Source organism: Sus scrofa, chromosome 10, assembly GCF_000003025.6.
Source record: "Sus scrofa isolate TJ Tabasco breed Duroc chromosome 10, Sscrofa11.1, whole genome shotgun sequence".
In the NCBI taxonomy this organism is placed as follows: domain Eukaryota; kingdom Metazoa; phylum Chordata; class Mammalia; order Artiodactyla; family Suidae; genus Sus; species Sus scrofa.
The window spans coordinates 49,187,304-49,202,036 of record NC_010452.4 but is presented as its reverse complement, the minus strand read 5'-3'; the positions used below and the strand labels follow the sequence as shown (position 1 = coordinate 49,202,036).

The following is a 14,733-nucleotide window of genomic DNA, read 5'->3' as shown; positions in this document are numbered from 1 at the left end:
GTGACCATACACATGCACATCTATAATGTCCACGTGAATTTCCTTTGTGATTGATTGTTGTGTTGGTCTGTGCTGTTCTTATGACCATAATGATTATCCTGTTAACTTACAAACAAATAGTTTGTTAGCCTGGCTTAAAATTTTCACTGATTTCGGAGTTCCCGTCGTAGCGCAGTGGTTAACGAATCTGACTAGGAACCATGAGGTTTCGGGTTCGGTCCCTGCCTTTGCTCAGTGGGTTAACCATCCAGCGTTGCAGTGAGCTGTGGTGTTGGTTGCAGATGCGGCTTGGATCCAGGATGGCTGTGGCTCTGGCGTAGGCTGGCAGCTACAGCTCCGATTGGACCCCTAGCCTGGGAACGGCCCAATAAATAGCAAAAAGACAAAAAAAAAAAAGGCAAAAAAAATTTTTTTTCACAGATTTCAAATAAAAATCAGTGGCCCAATAAATAGCAAAAAGACAAAAAAAAAATCAAAAAAAAATTTTCACTGATTTCAAATAGACTGTACAAGGCCAGTTAAGTTGGCCCAAGAGATGTCCTCTGGTTCTCTGTTGAGTATTGTTTGATAATGTGTGTAATTTTAGAGATGCTTCTGTTTCCTGTTTTACATTACCCAGAAGTTTTAGCTTCCCCCCTCCCCCAAACATTGCAAGAACCTTTAACCATGTGCTGCGTTGCTCCGTGAACCACTTCCTCTTGAGGAGTGCTTTCATTGCATTTTGAAAAAAAACACCACACTGAAGGAATTAGGTAAAAGTCAATATTGTCCGTTATTTTCCAGTTGTACTGCACACTAGCTATTCCATGGTGTCCACCAGCATTTGTGATCATCTGGATTCTGCACTGCATATTCCACACTAAGTGTGATTCCTATCACCAACAGACCTGTTTTGAATTAGATCCTCTTTTGTATTTGTAATGTGTGGGCTGATATTTTTCCTTGAAAAAATGAACATAGCTGCCTATTTTTTAAGTTTAAAAATAATTAAAAAAAAACCAAAGTGAATTGATACTGACAAAGCCTCAAGTTTTTCAACCTTCTTTCTCATGAATTCTAGTTATATTGTCGCTCTGGCAATCTAGCTATGGACTCAGAAATCCACTCATTTGCACTAATACATGAAAACGTTACAGCGTGGATGAAACTTGAGGACAGGTATTTCTTTTTTTTTTTGTCTTTTTGCTATTTCTTTGGGCCGCTCCCGCGGCATATGGAGGTTCCCAGGCTAGGGGTCCAATCGGAGCTGTAGCCACCTGTCTACACCAGAGCCACAGCAACACGGGATCCGAGCCGCGTCTGCAACCTACACCACAGCTCACGGCAACGCCGGATCCTTAACCCACTGAGCAAGGGCAGGGCCCGAACCCGCAACCTCATGGTTCCTAGTCGGATTCGTTAACCACTGCGCCACGACGGGAACTCCGAGGACAGGTATTTCGTTCCACTTACACGAGATAACATTAGAGTGGCCACATTCATGAAGGCAGAAAGTGGGATGGTGGATCCCCCAGGGTCAGGGGCTTAATGAGGATGGGGAATTATTACTGAATGGGTATGAAGTTTCATTTGGGGAAGATGAAAAAGTTTGGGAAATAAGTGGTAGTAATGGTTGCACAACAACGTACACTGAAAAATTACTAGAATGGTAAATTTCGCGTTACGTATATTCCACTTCGTTTTTTTTTTTTTTTTTCTTTTTGACTGTGCCTGAGGCATGTGGAAGTTCCCAGGCCAGGGGTCAAACATGCACTGCAGCCAGAGAACTTCTCTACTTCATTTTTTTTTTAATTTACCAAAAATACATGGGGAGTGAAAAAAATAACATTTCAATGCAAGGAGGCAAACACTGTTCCTCTTCTTCAACATGGAAAGATGTACTATATGTGTAGATGACATCTAGGGGTGTAATCCTGACACACTGATGAAGAGAAACACAGGAGTGGAAGACCGACTGAGGAAAATCTTCCAGAAGTTGGTTTGAGCCTAGAACGGTGTCTGGGATCAACAAATATTTGTGGGCCGACTTAGATTGTGTAACCTCAGGCAAGCAAGTTAATCTCTGGGTGCCTTCGTTTCCTCATCTGTAAAGCAGGGCAACATGTCCTATCTAGATTGGTTGTGACGATAGATTTAACCAGTCCATACATCTAAAGCACAAGAACAGGGCCTGGCACAGGGTGAGAACACCTATTAGTTATTAGATATTGTTTTACAGTCATCAGGCAGGTAGGGAGAATGAAGAGACTCTCTCTCTCCACCTGCAGCCCCTCACAGGAGCAGTAGGGATGGAGGCTTCCTTCTAGGTAGATCGATATCAGCTGTTCTGGTGGAGTTTTGAAGACCAGTTCTAATCTGTCTGAATTTAATTGACTGACTCCTTTCAAGGATCAGAAAGTTATTTTTAGGGGTTCCATTGTGGCACATCAAGTTAAGGATCTGGCATTGTCACTGCAGTGGCTCAGGTCACTGCTGTGGCACAGGTTCCATCCCTGGCCCAAGAACTTCCATATGCTGTGGGCACAGCCCTAAAAAGAAAAAAAAAAACTGTCAACTTCATACGTTCTTTGTCGCATTTAAAGTTTTTTACTCATAAGCATCCTGTCTTTTAATCCTTGTTGTTCTAAATTTTCATTCCTTTTTGGTACCCGTACCTCAGTGCAACTAGAGGCCCTGCCTGATGAAGAGCACAGCTGAAAAGATGAGCTTTGCAACCATTCACATTAGACCATCCACAAACTCATATCTTAATCTTTCCTAAGCAGACTTTTGACAAAAAAGCTCCTTATAAAAATGTGAACAACACGAGACTCTTCATCGTATTGATGCCGGCTGCCACTGAATACGTCTTTCGGTAAATCTGAATTGATAATCACAAGGGAAAAATCTTAACATTTTAGGAGTTTCCGTCATGGCGCAGTGGAAACGAATCCAGAAAGGAACCTTGATGTTGCGGGTTCGATCCCTGGCCTCTATCAGTGGGTTAAGGATCTGGCGTTGCCGTGAGCTGTGGTGTAGGTCGCAGACTCGGCTCAGATCTGGCCTTGCTGTAAGCCGGCAGCTGTGGCTCTGATTAGACCCCTAGCCTGGGAACCTTCATACGGCCAGGGTGGGGCCCTAAAAGACAAAAAAAAAAAGTAACGTTTTGATTTTATGCAGAAGTTATTAGGACTGCTTTTTAAAAACCTGTATGAATAGTTGTCTTTTTCATTGTTTTCTCTTTTATGAAAAATTCTTGTTTATTATTAACCTATTTTATTTAATATAAAAAATTGTATGTTTTATGAAGAAATCTTTTCTTTCTAAATGCATCAAATAACCCCTTAATCTAATACTATTATGCTCAAAATTCAATTCCTAATAAGAAAGTATAAGAACAGGAGTTCCTATCATGGCTCAGAGGAAAAAAATCTGACTAGTATCCATGAGGATGCGGGTTTGATCCCTGGCCTTGCTCAGTGGGTTAAGGATCTGGCATTGCCGTGAGCAGTGGTATGGGTTGCAGACGCAGCTTGAATCCTGCGTTGCTGTGGCTGTGGTGTAGGCCAGCGCTACAGCTCCGATTTGACCCCTAGCCTGGGAATCTCCATATACCGTGGGTGTGGCTTTAAAAAAAAAAAAAAGGTAAGAAAGTAAAAGAATATATACGTTATGAGAGGAATATTCATGATGTGTGTGTTCATTTTTGTTCTTACATATTAGCAAATTTACATATAAACACATAAAAAATGTGACATTGACAAATACAAACAGGCACATGTAATTTATTCTGTTTTGAAGCCCAGTGCAAGCCAGAGACATGCTAATTCAATATAAATAGCAAAGCACATATAACATAGTTATGTATTAAAGTAATATAGGTAACCTGATATATTATGGTATAATTAAACTACATTTTTTTTCTAAAGTGAGGCATAAATCCATGTTTATGAGGTTAAAATTAATTAGATATGGAATATGAATAAATATATAATTGAAATAGAAGATGTAACTTGTTCTTATTTATTAAATAATGGTGAATTAACTTATCCCTTGATTTTTTTTTTTTTTTTTTTTTTTGTCTTTTTAGGCCCATACCCACAGCATATGGAAGTTCAGGCTAGGAGTGAAGTTGGAGCTACAGCTGCCCACCTACACCACAGCCACAACAATGCCAGGTCTGAGCTGCAACCTACACCACAGCTCACAGAAATGCAGGATCCTTAACCCACTGAGCAAGGCCAGGGATTGAACCCACATCCTCATGGATACTAGTCGAGTTCATTACTGCTGAGCCATGACAAGGACTCGACGCCTTGAAATGTTAACTGACTTCAGGTTGAATTCGATAAAAAGGAAAGCCATGTGTTATGTCACTCGAGTTGCATGGTGGCTATTAGATTTGTCTCAAAGCAACAAAAACTGGGGAGTTGAAAACTGCCTCAGGCCTAAAAAGGTGTGAGCCTCAATGAAACCTCTGTGTTTACCAACAAAATTTATCTGTATAAATATCAGTATTTATTCACTTGGACAGCATTAAAAAGAGTCAATATTGCTGTCATGAGTGAGATTCCAGAAGCCTATAGCTGTGATGACACCTTAGAAACTGACTTTCTGTTTATCTGCCCTGAAAGTTAAAAGGAACATAGGATTTGCTGACCTCCAAGGACTGTGCAGCCTGAGAAAATCACATATTTAAGTGCAGGGCAGGAAATCTATGTCTAAGGCACAGGAGGTGGAGTGTCAGTGACCAGTGACTTCTTCCCACTAGTCTGGGAGGTCACCTACACTCTCTGTGTTTTCAACAAAGCACTTTGAAACTTAAGGCAAGCAAGGTCTAATCCTTACTTAATAAGAGCTCCCAGGCTAGAAAGAAGTTCTAACATGGTAACAAAAGGAACATTGTCCAGTTCAGTAAATGCTCTTGTGGAGCGCTTACGCTAAAGTACCGTGTGCTGTTTTGTCTAAATGTAACACAATCCCATGAATGAAAGATTTTTTTTCCCTAAATTTTATTTTTTGGGAAGTTTTAAAGCAAGTTTCTGAACCATCAAAAGAAAATGGTGCAATGGCACAAGAAACAAAACTGTATTTTTCAAAACAAAACTGAATTTTGAAAATAAGTCGTTCATGTTCGGTTTCACAAGGGGTTGAATGGCACGGAGCTCCATGGAGAATGACAGGAGTTCCTGTTGTGGCTCAGCAGTTTAAGAACCCAACCTAGTGTCCATGAAGATGCAGGTTGGATCCCTGGCTTTGCTTAATGGGTTAAGGATCCAGTGTTGCTGCGAGTTGCAGTGTAGATCACAGATACGACTCATATCTGGCATTGCTGTGGCTGTGGCATAGGCTGGCAGCTGCAGCTCTAATTTGACCCCTAGCCTGGGAACTTCCATATGCTGCAGGTGTGGCCCTAACAAATAAAAAGGAGGAGAGAGAGAGAGCTATTCACTTCAGCAGCTGGATGCTAATGACTGCATGAGGACAATGATAACACGTGTAAATCCAAGAAAATCATCTTTTTATACCAAGACTTGAATTAACCTCACATGAAATTGCTGAGTCTGGAGCATAAACTGAGTGAGTTAGGTCTCTTCCAATGCCAAGAAACCTCTTCAAACTTTCTGGTCAACAGGCTTCATGTACAGCAGGAAGGGGCCATGAATGCCCATCAAGCCATCTCTGTGGAACGCTTATGCTAAAGTACCGTGTGCTGTTTTGTCTAAATGTCACAACAATCCCATGAATGAAAGATTTTTTTTTTCCCTAAATTTTATTTTATTTTTTGGAAAGTTTTAAAGTGAGTTTCTGAACCATCGAAAGAAAATGGTACAATGGCACAAGAAACAAAGCTGTGTTTTTCAAAACAATACTGAATTTTGAAAATAAGTCATTCATGTTCAGTTTCACAAGGGGTTGAATGGCATGGAGCCTAACTCTGCTTCTCTCTCTTTCTTTTTTTTTTATTAAAGTGTTGTTGATTTACAGCGTTGCACCAATTTCTGCTGTAGAGCAAAGTGACTCAGCCACAGATACTTTCTTTTTTTATGTTCTTTTCCATCACAGTCTATCCCGGGAGATTGGGCATAGTTCCCTGTGCTGTACAGCAGGACCTCATTGCTTATCCATTCTAAATGTAATGGTTTGCACCTACTAACCCCAAACTCCCAGTCATCCTACTCCCTCCCCCTTCCCTTTGGCAACCATAAGTCTGTTCTCCTATGTCTGTGAGTCTGTTTTTGTTCTGTAGATAGGTTCATTTGTGCCATATTTTAGATTCCACAAATGTGATATCATAGGATATTTGTCTTTGGGACTTTTCACTTAGTGTGATAATCTCTGGTTGCATCCATGTTGCTGCAAATGGCATTATTTCATTTTTTAATGGCTGAGTAGTATTCCATTGTGTAAATATACCGCATCTTCCTAATCCATTCATCTGTCAATAGACTTTTAAGCTGTTTCCATGTTGTAACTGTTGTAAATAGTGCTTCTGTGAAAATAGGAGTGCATGTTTCTTTTTGGATTACAGTTTTGTCCAGATATATGTCCAAGAGTGGGATTGCTGGATCATATGGTGACTCTATTTTTAGTTTGCTGAGGAGCCTCATACTGTTTCCTATAGTGGTTGTACCGACTTACATTCCTACCAACAACGTAGTAAGGTTTCTTTTTCTCCACACCCCCTCCAGCATTTGTTATTTGTAGACTTATTAATGATGGCCATCCTGACTGGGATGAGGTGGTACCTCATTGTAGTTTTGACTTGCATTTCTCGGTTAGTGATATTGAGCATCTTTTCATGTGCCTACTGGCCATCGATATGTCTTCTTTGGAGAAATGTCTATTTAGATCTGCCCATTTTTCAGTAGGGTTGTTTGGGGTTTTTTTGGTTTTGTTTGTTTGTTTGTTTGTTTGTTTGTTTGCATTGTAAGAGTTGTTTATACATTTTGAAGATTAAGCCCTTCCTGACTGAGTTGTTTACAAATAGTTTCTCCCCTTCTCTAGGTTGTCTTTTCATTGTGTTTGTTTTTTATGGTTTCCTTTGCTGTGCAGAGGCTTGTAAATTTGATTAGGTCCCATTTGCTTATTTTTGTTTTTATTTTTATCACCTTGGGAGACTGACCTAAGAAAACATTTGTACCATTTATGTTAGAGAATGTTTTGCCTATGTTCTCTTCTAGGAGTTTTACGGTGTCTTGTGTCTTATGTTTAAGTCTTTAAGCCATTTTGAGTTCATTTTTGCGCATGGTGTGAGGGTGTGTTCTAGTTTCATTGATTTACATGCAGCTGTCCAATTTTCCCAGCACCACTTGCTGAAGAGACTCTTTCCATTTTATATTCATGCCTCCTTTGTCAAAGATTAATTGACCGTAGGTGTGAGGGTGAATTACAGACTAATCTCATTTTGCAGATGAGGAAACAAACCCAGGGAGGTTAAATACCTTATCAAGGTTTTTGTTGGGGCCAGGACTTCCTGATATGATTACCAAATGCAATGGACAACAAATCTCTCTACTGGGTATGAAGATGCCATTGACGGGTTAACATGAAAGCTGGATTCCAAATGATAGATAGGACTTTATGAAGGGTAGGTGGACAGAGGAGAGTGTTATTTAAAGGGAATAGTATCTACCAAGACAAAGAGAATGTAGAAAAGCTGTTCGGACAATGTTAAGGGTCCTGATGGGTAAGAGGGTAAGAGTTGAAGCCTGAAAAGTAGGCTGAGGCTAATGATAAAGGACTGAAACACATGCTGAGACTTGAACTCTCCCCACGACATTGTGATTAACCACCTCCTATTTTTTTGAACAGGAGGCAGACATGTTCGAATTTGTATGTCAAATTTGAAATGATAGTGGTAGTAGGGCTTGATGGAGAATCAGGCACCTGGAGGCTGGATGAGCTCATGAGGGTCTCAACAGTGAGAATTTCAGCCCAGATGTGCTGTCTGAACACCTCACCCCTCTCCTATCCACTTTCCCACACCCTCAAAAAAAAAAAAAAAAAACCCTTAAAACAAATCCAGCAAAAGCTATCTGATCAAGTACTATTCCAGATTTTTTTTAATCAACAGTTTTTAACCAAGACACAAAAGGAATACAGAAATGACGTGCTCACAAAAAGATGTTAATTCCACCCAAACGTGACATACGCATTGCTTGTTTTGTTATCCATTGCTTCACTAAGGCTGCTCCACCCTTGCTTTTTTTGAGCTGTTAACCCAAACAACACTTTGAGCACCCAGGGTGGGGTGTTTTCTTTCTCTCTTTCCCTCTTTTTAATCTTTATTTTGACTTTTGGCAAATACCGCATGTACAAGACACGGCCTTATTTTCTCGTGCATGTGCATGTATGCACATAGACCCAATATATATATATATATATAAAACTCTTGTTCTGTCCCTTCTGCAAATAAGGCTTTCTTGCAGGGAGGATAAATATGTGAGATGATGGAATTTACACATTAACATTAATTTATGTTAATCATAGCCCAAGTAACTCAAATGTTTTATAATTTTCACCAAGAATGCAGTTCATTTCAACTGTGATCCATTCAAGAACATAATTTACTCAGGACAAGATTTACGGAATGATTTTGATGTTGACTCCTTTAAATAATTCAGTATTAGTAGGCTCTAGGGAAGAGGAATGGAAGGACAGGGAAAGATTTTTACCAGATGAACATAGGGAGTGTCAGCAGAGGTCACTAGAATTGCTGTTGTTTTGAGTTATTTCCATCTTAGGTGTATGATTCACTCTGGCGAGTCCTCAGCCCATCCGGCATCCGTGGTGTATACAGGCTGAGAAACTGAGGTCTTTGGGCTCAGTGGATACTTCTGACTCATCGATGCCACATTTCCTTTCAAGACTTTGTTCTTCATCATTTAGGGCATTTCCAAATGTAATGATTTGAGAGAAAGTAACCATGACAAGATACTTACCACTAGCATCATCTTTGGTTCCTTTGAGTTTTATTGTAACACTGACTGGCAGTTTTGAGGTCAGCAAATAAATCTGTTTTTTTTCCCACTCCGAATAGATTACTTTTCCCTCATGGAAAATTTTGAAATATGTGAACACTCATCCTTACTCTTAAATTACCCTACTAGTAATCATTCAACTGAAGGATTCTTTTATTTTGCCACATTATTGTGCTGCCTGAGAATCTAATGAAAATAAATTCACATGGGGCGTTCAGGAATTTTAGTGTTCTTTTTGCTAATTTCCATTACAAGATTTTGAATATCAGATTGTTTGAGGGGATATTTTTTGAAATCATGGGTGCTTTGTTGACTTATTAAATATTTTCTTTCCTCCATTTTTAGGTGATTTGAAGAAGGGAGGGTATGATTCATATGCTTTATAAGTAACTGAGCAGGGGGAGTTCCCATTGTGGCTTAGTGGTTAATGAACCCGACTGGTAACCATGAGGTTGTGGGTTCGATCCCTGGCCTTGATCAGTGGGTTAAGGATCTGGTGTTGCCATGAGCTGTGGTCACAGACGAGGCTTGGATCCTGTTTTGCTGTGGCCCTGGCGTAGGCTGGTAACTACAGCTCTGATTAGACCCCTAGCCTGGGAACCTCCATATGCCGCAGGTGCGGCCCTAGAAAAGACAAAAAGACAAAAAAAAAAAAAAGTAACTGGGAGGGGATTAAAATCATATGTAAGTGGATCTCAACCAGAGACAGGGCTCACTTCTTTACTTTTCCAACTGTGATGAACACTAAACCCAACGACCCGCATAAGACAAGGTGAACATCTTCCATCTTTCTTCCCTGATGCCGTTTGAGTCCCATCTGTCTCTTAGACCTCCCCACATTGACCCACACCTGCAGTGTCCGCCTTACCTGTCACTTCTTTACCTGAGGGCTCATCTGCCTACCTCATGTGGTCTGTCCCTGTGCAGTGGCTGAATGGCTGCCTCCAATTCAAACGTGTGCTTCCCTGTCCCAGTGTATGTTCCCCTGATTCTCCCAGGTGTGTCTGCTACTTAGAAATGTGCTTGTCCCATCATATCATCAGCTGCTTTTGTTTGAATGATGTCCCCTTCTTGATTAAGCCAGTTGTATAGATACCACATGCTCCTGCAAGATAACCTCCTCCATTGGAAGGCAGAGAGGATTCTGGAAAATTAACCATCATAGCAATTCAGATGTCCTTCCTCTAATATCAACCTAAAACTTGAAGTGACTCTTGAATGTACTCAGGAACTATGGCTCAGAGGGACTTCTGTGTTTTACTGGAGAGAGAGCCTAGAAGGAGAGAAAAGCAAGAATTATTATGGAGAGCAGGAAATTCAGATGAAAAATATTCTCCATCCTCACCTCATTTTCAGTGGAGATGGTAAAGTTGTATAGGGAAAAAAAAATGGTTTTTACTTCTTAAAAGTGGCGGGGGGGAAATACATAATGAGAAAATTAAGCCAGAAGATTTCCTGAGTGATGTAACCCCAGGATAGCTGTAAAAATAATTTGGGAAGATTGAGCACTAGCATTGCAGGGTGGTCTACGGAGGGAAGGATATGCCCTAATTCACTCCAGAAGGTTTTTACGCCTCTCGTTCCTTCTGATCTCTCAGCATCAGTGCCATTCTAGGGGTTGACGGTTAATATTAATCCAGCTGATTTCAATTCTTACAACATGGTAAGTGCTAGGTAAATGTCTTCATCATCGTCATTACATATTTGAACTTTAAAGAATTGTTCTCTTTTTTTTTTTTTTCAAACATTTAGGTCAGGTTTTTGGGGGGTCTTTTTGTTTTTTTTTTGTTTTTGTTTTGTTTTGTTTTGTTGTATTTTCTAGGGCTGCACCCACGGCATATGGAGGTTCCCAGGCTAGGGGTCTAATCAGAGCTGTAGCTGCCGGCCTTCGCCAGAGCCACAGCAACGCCAGATCCTTAACCCACTAATCGAGATCGAACCTGAAACCTCACAGTTCCTGATCGGATTCGTTCACCACTGAGCCATGACGGGAACTCCTCAGTCAGTTTTAATTCAGCAGAGTCAGTATGACAAAGGTCTTTTGTATACATATTTTATAAAGAGACAGGGAACCCCTCATTAGCTTAAAACTATTGAATATGAAAAGGTATTATTGTTTAAGTATTTGTTTGAAGTTATGGTAAATGGAGAACTGTAAGTTTTCAGATAATTTATTCAAGGAAAGATAAATCTGCCTTGACTTTGCCTATTTTAGCCAAATAACTTTTTAAATTGAAGAATCGTTGCTGTACAGTGTTATGTCCAGTCTCAAGTGTACAGTATAGTGATTCACAATTTTTTAAGGTTATATTCCATTTATAGTAGTTCCTGTAAAATACTGGCTATATTTCTTTGTTGTACAGTACATCCTTGAAGTTTATTTTATACCTAATAGTTTGTACCTCTCACCACACTACCTCCATGTTGCCCCCTGCAACTTGCATCTCCACACTGGTAACCCCTAGTTTGTTCTCTATGTATGTGAGTCTGTTTCTTTTTTGTTTTATTCACTAGTTTATTGTATTTTTTTAGATTCCATATGTGTGATGTGACACAGTATTTGTCTTTCTCTGTCTGACTTATTTCACTTAGAATAATGCCCTCCAAGTCCATTCATGTTGCTGCAAATGGCAAAATTGTATTCTATTTTTATGTCTGAGTAGTATTCCATTATGTATATAACACATCTTCTTTCTCCTTTTATCTGTTGATGGACACTTAGGTAGCATCCATACCTTGGCATTTCAAATAACTGATTTAAAATGCAAACAAAATTTTAAAATGTATTTTATTTTTGTATTCCTTAAGAATGTATACATGTATGTGTAACTGGGTCATCTTGCTGTATAGTAGAAAATCGACAGAACACTGTAAGCCAGCTATAATGGAAAAAATAAAAATCATTATAAAAAAATAAAATGCAAACACACAAGACTGTGCAGAGATAACAGTATCGTGGTTATGATTTTCAAAAACCTTTATCTTCTCGTGCTATACATATATGATATCCACATAAAAAAGATACTCATGAGTTAGTTGATCATCATTAAAGCAGGACAATGGGTACATGAAAATCATTATATTACTCTTTCTATTTTTGTATATATTTAAAATTCCCATGTAACATGATTAAAACACAGCACATGCATACACACTCATACATATTGTTTGACTTAAATAATATGTATTGATCCAGACGTCTTAGCTTGACCTATAGTTGGCACAAATCTTATAGTGGTTTGGAGCATATGGGACCCTTAGAAATTATCTGCAGCAAACTCCTCATCTTAGAAGCAGTTGAGTCTCCAAAAAACACATCACAAATTAGTGGCTGAAGGAGGCCTTGTAATCACATCTCCTAAGTCCAACCCAGCTTTGCCAAAAATGTCAGGAAGAAAGCAACTAGGTACACCTCACAGGGTGTCCCCGCCACACTTTATGGAAACACTTTTCCTCCTCTGGCCAGTTCCTTCTCTTGGATTAGATAGAGAAAGATTAAAATGTAAAGTATGTTTCATTTCCCTCTTATCACTTGATTGCATGGCCCTTTTAGTTCAAAGTGTTTGTCACCCTAATACTTCCCAAAAAATGTGCCAAAAACTGCTGTTTCAGAAATAACTTTGTAAAGCAAGGAATCACTTGGTAAATATGCTTACTCACTCCTGACATCATTTTTGTGTAGGTTTTTAAATGCAAATGAAGTTTTATGTGTCTCTGATGCAGTCACCTTTCTTCTTTTCCAATCAGGATGTCCTATGGTGACATGAATTCCTGAATGACACTGCCTTTGTCCACTTGGCCCCCAAGAGACTAGTTCCATCTGGAAAAACAAAGTCCAATTGTCACTCTGAGCCATTTCCTAGGGTTCAGTTCAATTCAGTTTTGGGCCAAGGCACATTGGAGAGAGGTCAGGCATGGAACTTCAGACTCCCCAGCCTTCTCTTCTTGACTTGCTTGCCTGTGCATGAGGTTTTGTGGGGAAAGAAAGAGATGGGACAGTTATCCAAGGATCAGGCTTTTATTAGACTGTTTATATCTGGATTTCTTCCTTTTTCAGATGGGTGAGTCAAACGAAGATATAGACCAAATGTTCAGCAATTTGCTGGGAGAGATGGATCTTCTGACCCAGGTAAATTCTCCTTCTTAACTTTCAAATTAGAAAAAATGGGATTCTAGAGTTTGATTTTAATATAAGAAGGCTGTCTTTTTTAAAGGACTGGAAATTGACATTATGTGTTCCCGGTGTAACTGTGACAGTGGTAGGGGAAAAAATAAAGCTTTTTTCCTCATTATACCCTTTTGAGTTCAGTGAATTGAATACATACTCACATATGCATTCTGTTATGGCAATTCTCATGCTCATTATGTCCAAATATTTATTTAGCCAATGGAAGAAAGCCCCTAGACAAACCTTCCGCAACCACCACCGCCACTGAAAGATTTCCCCTGCAGTTACTTTTATGTAAAGACTAGTCAGCTCATCATTATCATCACCTAGTATTCCTAAATAAGATAGGGATCTTAACATTTTCTCCAAAATAAATGAAGAATCACCTGTGCTTTTTAAAAATATTTATTTTAGGAAAAATAAATCAATATTAGTTAGCATTTCCTTTATATTCCATATAAAATTCAAGAAAGTTTAGGTGCTATGAAAGAAGAGACAAAATATGATTGTCTCATAAGCTTAGAGAAAAGGGTGAACGTTAGGGTGGTAACCACATTTCTGTAGATGAGAAGACTCATTTTCCTCCCATGAAGGAGGAAGGTTTGAGAGAACATCTGTGGTCCCACCGTCCATTCACTCACTCCTGCTCCATAGAGGAACAAATGTTCTGATTGGTCAGAGCCTAGGATTTTCATAGTTGAGTATTGTTACTCTAACTCAAGAGTAAGAATGGACCAGTCAAAGTGTCTTGAGTCTGCCTTTGAGACAGTCTGAGACCTGGGACCTGGGACCCTTGGCTGCAGTGGCTGTGGTGCTTGCCCCTGGACAAATGTCTCTTTGAACAGTGGAATAACAAGGAAACTCATTATAATAAGGACTAAAAATAATTGTGTGCATGCACAGTTGGGGCAAATCATCAACAAGAAGATACAAAAAAAAAAAAAAAAAACCTAAAAAACCAGCCACCACTTCTGAAGAGCTGAGAGTGAAAACAGGGTACTGTGCCTGTCCCCTGCACACTATACCACTAAAAGGAGTGGGCAGACCACCCAAGCCACCCCTCTTCCCGATTCCTAGACCGGCCCCTACCCTCATCCCATTATAAGGACCAGCTTGCCCCCTGGCGGAGAGCAAGTGAACAAGGGAAGCTGCTGCTTGTCTTTGCTCCCTCCTTGCCCCAGCAGGGGTCCCAGTAAAGACTTGCCTGAACCTTGCCTGTCCTCCTATCAATTTCTGTTGATTAAGGAAGCCAAGAACCCTGAACAGTAACACCTTCACTTGAAGCCCTTCTGGTTTTTTATCTTTCCTTGTTGTGCTCAAGTGAGTGAGGGTTTGCTTGGCTAAAACTGGTTCCCCAACAGGTTGGTCAGGGTAAAGTAAATGTCAAGGTAAAGGCCCCACTTTGTCCCTGAGTCTAAAGTCTGTTTGTTCTTTGAATTGGCCATTGTCAACTGCCCTTGGGGATTATTGCGTATCTTCCCAGCCATTAGCAAAGTTTGTCTTGTGATCCGCATTCGTGAATTCTGTACCTGTTCTGTAGTTTGAAACTAGGGTGTGGTTGAGATGGATAGATTAGCCATAGGCTTCCTAGTTTTTCAAAAT

The 14,733-nt window shown here is 39.9% G+C and overlaps 1 protein-coding gene across 1 annotated transcript in view; it reads left to right on the top strand.

Annotated features, from left to right (window-relative positions):
* Nucleotides 1-14,733, top strand: part of APBB1IP (amyloid beta precursor protein binding family B member 1 interacting protein) — a 117,791-nt gene that overhangs the window by 40,828 nt on the left and 62,230 nt on the right. The window contains exon 2 of the mRNA XM_003130751.6: nucleotides 13,021-13,092. Within this exon, the coding sequence (XP_003130799.4) occupies nucleotides 13,021-13,092 (72 nt within the window). The remainder of the gene's footprint in view (nucleotides 1-13,020; nucleotides 13,093-14,733) is intronic.